This window comes from Nanorana parkeri, unplaced genomic scaffold (genome assembly GCF_000935625.1).
Source record: "Nanorana parkeri isolate BGI_ZX_2015 unplaced genomic scaffold, ASM93562v1 scaffold1523, whole genome shotgun sequence".
In the NCBI taxonomy this organism is placed as follows: Eukaryota; Metazoa; Chordata; class Amphibia; order Anura; family Dicroglossidae; genus Nanorana; species Nanorana parkeri.
In genome coordinates, this window is record NW_017307791.1 from 269,818 (window position 1) to 276,859 (window position 7,042).

At 37.4% G+C, this 7,042-nt stretch overlaps 1 protein-coding gene across 2 annotated transcripts in view; it reads right to left on the reverse strand.

Moving 5' to 3' along the window:
* NTRK2 (neurotrophic receptor tyrosine kinase 2) overlaps nt 1-7,042 on the reverse strand; it is a 201,916-nt gene that overhangs the window by 183,200 nt on the left and 11,674 nt on the right. For both annotated transcript variants that reach the window (XM_018570374.1, XM_018570373.1), the window contains exon 2: nt 951-1,025. In XM_018570374.1, the coding sequence (XP_018425876.1) occupies nt 951-1,025 (75 nt within the window). The remainder of the gene's footprint in view (nt 1-950; nt 1,026-7,042) is intronic.

The following is a 7,042-nucleotide window of genomic DNA, read 5'->3' on the forward strand; positions in this document are numbered from 1 at the left end:
AGATATATCTATATATATATCATAATTAGTTATGTGAAATATGCAATACAAGTACCAGACTCATTATTATTTCATGTGTATTGAACTGTGTACAATTAATCCTTTCAAAACAGTCCATTTTAAGCTGCTGAATTCATGGATGATGATAGCTGATAACAGTGTTTGTAGCGCCAGATTTATACTTCTTGCCCTGCTAGGTCAGCTGACGTGTGCTGCCCCCCTCCTTTTCTGGTCAACTGGCTATACTTTGTATTACATTATCAAGATCAGTAGTCAAGGCATGCTGAGGCTGGGGGATGAAAAAGACAGTCCACCTAAAACTGACAACTACAAAAGCATGCAAAACTGTCTCTTCTCAGTTAGCAGTTTGTAAAGTGCGATCTTAGGATGGGTGAGCTATATGCAAACAGTACACAACAGTACACCACAAAACTGCATAGGAACAGTTTCAATTAGGATCTAACCATATTGCACTGGCAGGCAGGTCAGCAGTCTGTAATTTTACACAAGAATGTCAGCGACATGACTCATGGGAGGCTGTAGGCTGCCCCTGGCATCCCCTGTTGCCCTAGACAGCAGCCTATGTTGGCTATGCAAAAATCTGCCACCACTAACTGGTATTTTTCTATCTCTACCCACTCATGATAATCTAATGAGCTGACAAAATGTTATTACTTTAGCTTTTGCAACAGTATCTAATTCACAACCAGTCCTATCAGCCTGTATCTTAATTTACCTTGACATGTTAAATGAGCAATTTCAGACTCAGGTGGAAGTCATGTGCCCAGAAAGTTAATCAAATAAAGTAAAATTTCCAAAAGGTTCCTAGGAAAACCCATGGAAACCAACACAAGTTTTGTTTTTGATCCACCAGCTCCAGTTAATTAACAGAGAAGCACTACATATTGTAGAGGTTGCCACACTACATTAATAAAATAGAATATACTTACAGATTTCTGAGGCCGGTATAAATCTTAACATCATCTTCATTGATTGAGGCGAAAAAACGTTGGTTTGCAATGTAGCTAAAGAAAGAGAATTGAGCAAAAAATTTAATGGAATACCACATTATCTATGTGAAAACGTAAATAATTTTTTACAACAGGTGAGATGAACCTTGATGAGTAGAACAAGTTAGTATCTGAAACTGAATATTTGAGGATACATTCAGTAATGTTACTATAATGTTACTAAAAGTTACAATATTTTAAAGGTATGTGCAATACAGTTAAAGGGTCAATCCACCATTTTTGTTTGTAGAAGCCAGAGAGTTAAAACACCTGATAATTTTTATATGTCTTGGGTTGTTTCATCGGGTTGTGTGATGCTCCTCGGGTTATGATGGATCAGTTTATTACTTTTTGGCTTTATGATGGTACAGTCGACCCCCGAAAATAGTGGGGGTTACCTTCATAGAGCACCCGTGAATTGTGAAAAAACACAAATTTTGAATGTGGTCAAAAAATGCCTATAAATGCCTATTTTTATAGTTTAAACCCTAAATATGCCCCCAAAACACTTTAATATAATTTCAAACTCAGCTTAATACATTACCCTTAAAAAAAAGAATGTAAAGGTAAACCTGCATACTGTACAGTACTGCTATGTCTCCCGCAGTGCTAGAATGTGAAATACTGATGTTACCCCTATATGGGAAAAATCCGTAAGCGACTGAGGGTGCGAATTCTCAACCGCGACTTCGTGGGGGTCGACTATATACTATAGCAGCGGCAGGGCCCTCACGTTAGTGTACACAGTATATCATAGTCTAGCATACCTTGAAGTGTTGAATATCTCATGTATATACAACTCCCCAAATAAATCCAATCCAAATATTTGCGATATGATCACCTTACAATGGGTTTATCAGAACTTAACCCCATCGTATACCGAGGAGTGTCTGTATTTCATCTGTGCATTTAGAAGTTTTCCTGTATTACAGCTTTAAATGTTAGGGTTTCTATTTTAGACACTAATGCAATATACAGCTATTACAATGGCTCTGCCTAAATGCTTAAAGCGACATTAAACCTTCAAGGTTTTTTTGATTTTTTAATTAATTGGGCCAGACTTACTATAAAAAAAATTTTGTTTGTTGTTTAGTTTTTTAATGTCCTTGTTCTCAACGTGTTCTTAACTTACTAATGGGTTATTCAAAATGAATACAGCTTCCCAATATTTCCTAAGCTGAGTAAACATACCAAAGCTTGTTTGTGTACAAGTAACACAGTAGGAGGACTTCAATTATATAACTAGCAGCAGAAGAAAGTAAGGGACGCCGAGAGAGAAGCAAGCAAAGCGTCAAAGAAGAAATACTTAGAAGGGAATAAAAAAAAAATCAAGAAACGTATTTTCTATGCTGTAAAGAAAGGTAACATTAGCCTTTGTGCACTTCAAATATCCAATTATGGGTGGGGGATTTGAAAAACCTGAGCTTTTTCTTCACATAATTGGATGTTCGAAGTCAACACGGGTTTATGTCACCGCACTTTCCACTCTCTCATGTCTGCCAGCAACAGTCTGGCTTGGGAAGAGTTTAGATATATCCTGGCCAAGGAAATTTTCTAGCAATTTCAACCATATTTTGACTGCAAAGAAGAACAAATCAAGCCACCCTACCATCACTGTAGGGCATGGTGGATTGTTCTATTCCATTATTTGAGCAGTTGAACAATGGCTGAAAGTTATCTAAATTGCTAGAAAGTGTTTTTTATGGCCAGCATTAAAGAGAGGAAAGTAAGGGTGGGGATCTTATTACAGATTGACAGAAAGAAAAAGAGTAAGCAAATGTATCATTTACATTATTGCAACTGAGCTTTAGAGCTCTAACATCAATTTAAAAGCAAATATACTCTTTGTAATGACTACATGTTGGGGACCCTTAAATAGCAACCACTCTGGTCAAAATGTTTTATTTAAATTCATAGACACTGAACTCTAACAAAGACATACATGAACACACTGAGTTTTGGATCAAGCTAACATCTACTTGCCCCTCCTTGTAGATTGTAAGCTCTTATAAGCAGGGGCCTTCTAATCCTTTTGTGTGGTATTGTATTGTAATTGTACTGTCCACCCATATGTTGTAAAGTGCTGCGCAAACTGTATGCACTCCTCCTAAATACCATATAATAATAGTAATAATAATATTTGGAGTTTACTGTGCACTGCAGTTATGCCTACCCATGTCAGGGTCCAGCCTAGAATGAAGCAGTTGATATATTACTGAATGAAATTGCCAGCTGTATTTATATAGACCTATATATTTTATATGTTTTTCCTGAAGACTAGTGTCCTCCAACCCAAAATGCATGCTTCCTGGAATGTCACCTTGATTTTAAATATGATATTGAAATAAATGATTTTAAATATTTTATGTTCAAATAATGTAATAAACACACAGATATACAATGTATATATATATATATATAAAAATATATCCATATTATTAAAAGTACACTTCAGTCTAGATGGAAAATGAAGACCATGAATGCACAAATTGTCTCCCTACCTAGGCCTAGTTGTAGAGTAGGACTCCCTATTCCCTTTTGTCAGTAATCTGGTGATCTTGGAACCCCTTTTATTGCATGTTAGTAATGCAGTAGAGCTATTCCCAAACTTACCCAGTGAAAGCTACTTCCCATCCCTAGCATACAGAAATCATGATGTGTCATTACAGGGAAGTTCTTTACTGCTTCTTATTTAATTATGAACTGTATTAGAAGACTGAATCTGAATGGTAATACATCATTTAAAAAGAGTACATTACACAGCTCAGACTTCGGGAAGGAAGCCTACTTCCCACAGGTAAGGAGGTTTTTTGATTCAGGTTGCAGTAGATTACATAGAACTGAGATTAAGGTAAGCTAAATGGATTTTCTGTCTTCAGCACATCTGCAGTGTTCCCTAAAGTGCATTACCAGTTCACGGATTGATTTGCCTTATTGCTTGGAATTGCAATTTAGACCTCTTTTTCATGCACCATTTTCTGCAAATGTGGCAATCTGTGTATAATGTCCCTTTAAAGAAATAATATACTTCATGTATAATTTGCTTTGATATGCTACATAATTAAGAGATTAATGGTTAAAAGACATCAATAAACTCAAATTTCTATAGATGATAGCTATAATAGGTTGAGGTATTGCAGATGTATCATGAACTCACTATGCCAGAAAATAATAGATGGTACAGTAAAGTATTTCCAGCTGCCATATACTGTATTTGTCAGTTCTATCATTCTCACTAAGTCACAAACATCTGCAGGACAGGAAATAGACAATGCAGCTGTCTGCTCAATATTTATTTGTTGTCAATGAATAAAAAGCATATATGCCCTTAACCACAGAATGCTTGATAGCTTTTTGCAAATATAAGTTAAAATAATTAATTTGATCTAAATAACTATTTTTAATAAAGTGTAGTAAGTACAGAAATGTGTATATGAATAAAATAGGGATGCACCAATACTGTTTTTTGGGTATCGAGTATGACTACCGATATTTTCTTTTCTATACTCGCCGATACTGAATACAGATACCAGAAGTCCCATTAAGGAAGCTGGGCGGCGTGTAATGACTGGCTTCCTGATTGGCCAGCTTCCCGCCTATTCAGGTAGCAGGGCGGTGAGTCATTACATGCTGCCCGGCTTCCTGATTGGCTGGGAAGCTGTCTCCATGCTACCTTCTCACCAGGTGAGGAGGAAGCATGGAGCCGGCTTTTTGGTCAATCATGAAGCAGGGGGGTGGGTAATGACTCACCGCCCAGGTTCCTGATTGGCCAATCCAACCAAGCGTGTAGTGACTCGGCGCCCAGCTTCCTGATACTGGAAGTTCCACTATCGGGATCTGGAGCATTTGGGCAAGTACGTGTACTCGCCCAAATACTCAGTATCGGCACCGATACTAGTATCGGTATTGGTGCATCCCTAGCATAAACTATGCAGAACCAATTCAATCTAAGGTGGCCAAACTCCTGTGTTCTGTAGTGCTAGATACAGGGGTACATTTAAAAAAATCATCATTCTTTTTCTTATTATTGTTTTTCATTATTCCTACTATTAACAGCAACCCAAAACACATCATGATGTTACATGTCACAAAAAGAAAGGAGATAAATATTCTTAATCTGAGTGGATCCTCAACTAGGGATGCACAGATACCAAGATCTCGTACTTGGTACAAATGCAAGTACTGATACTTTTCCAGCTCCAAGACTAGACTACAGGAAAACTCAAAAGTTAGGAGGCAGCTGTCATATTTAAGGAACATTGGCTACGAGGCTACTGGGATTTGTGCATACTCGTTTTAATGTATGATTTGTTTATATACATACATATCAGTGATGCACCGATACAATTTTTTTCCAGACCAAGTACAAGTACCGATATCTGTACATATCCTCACAGATACCAATTACTGATACAGTTTTTCTTTAGTGTCATGTGACAGTTTTTCTAAAACGATACAGACTAATAATTTCCGGACAGTGGTGGAGTGCCAGGGCCCAGTCACAGCTGAAGCCGCTGCAACCTTGGTAGTTCTTGTAAAAATGCCAAATATCAGCACTGGTATCTGAACTGGTATCTGTGCATCCCTATCCTCTACCCCCATGAACCATGGACCTCACATCTGGTGCTACCTCTAATACCCAATCGTTTATCACTGACCCTATACTACAATCAACAATAAATGTCCATAGCTATTATTTACTTTGCAAACAATTCAGTGAATGTGAGGAAATTAAATCAAACAAATGACACATGATGATTAATCCACTGGTCATTTTTTAAAATTAGAGAAAAAAGGGGACTTTTTCAAGGCTGTACTGAGAAATTCATAAGAGCAAGTGGACAATAATGCCATTTTGGTACAAGTTCCAGCTTTCGTATTACCATCCATGTTACATGATTAATACTGTGAATACTAATTCTGGAAGGAACTACTTGAGGCACCATGATGTCTACATTTTTGGGCATACCTACTATTGGGCTATGATGTTCACTAATAATGAGATTACAGATGGCTGCATACTATTATAACTGCAGAGAGTTTTATTGTCGAATGCTTTTGACCCATTTCCACCTGCAAGTGCTCAGAAGTGACCAAACAAGCGAAAAAAACAAGCAAACAATTATTATTTTGGTTATTCACAAAAGGGAGAAGAGTTTGGAGAAGGCAGGAGAAGTGAACAATTTAGGACAACATAGCTAAACTGTAAAGTGAGCTGAATTGGGATAATTTTTCCAAACCAGCTATATTGTCCTAGATTGTTCACTTCTCCTGCCTTCTCCAAACTCTTCACCCTTTTGTGAATAATGCTGTATATGTTTAGTATAGTTTTTAGGTGTTTCACTCTCCATTCTTGGATTCTAAGATGGCAAACTATAAGTGTCTTCTGGTAAATAAGAACCTGTTTATATGCCCAAAGGTTTTTACAAATGACATTTTCTTCTGCTCTAAATCATTCTTTCGCAACACACGCAATCAATCAAGGAACTAGTAACCCTATCCAAGGGGCAACTTCTATAAATCAGGAAGTTATCTCAGTTTACCTTAAACTAAGCTTGTTGTAACTCACTGCAGCCAGATTTCTCAAATATAGGAATGGCTGGATTGCCTGAACCTGTACAGTGTAACCTCCCCTTAATTCATCTTCTTCACGCATCGCCAGTCATATTCAATCTTCAAGGTAGGTGTAGGTCTAATTGGTAGCTGTAAAAGCACCAACACTTTCAGGCTTTCTGTGTATGAGGGACAGCAATGAGTCTATACTGAGTGTGTTTGTGGATTGCCATCCTGTATGACAAACATGAAAGCAAAAGTGATTTCCAGATCACCAGTGATAGGGTAGACTGGTGCATAACACGTATGCCTGGATAAAAATAAATAAGCTCTGAGCAAGTATGCTGTATTTTTTGTATTCGTGTCACAGCTATTTTTTTTTAGTTTTGAAGTGCACATTCAAACAAATATCTGTATGTGCAGTAATCCACCCCCCCTCCCCCACAGTAATCCCCCTTGTCCTAGTCATCTAGAAAAAA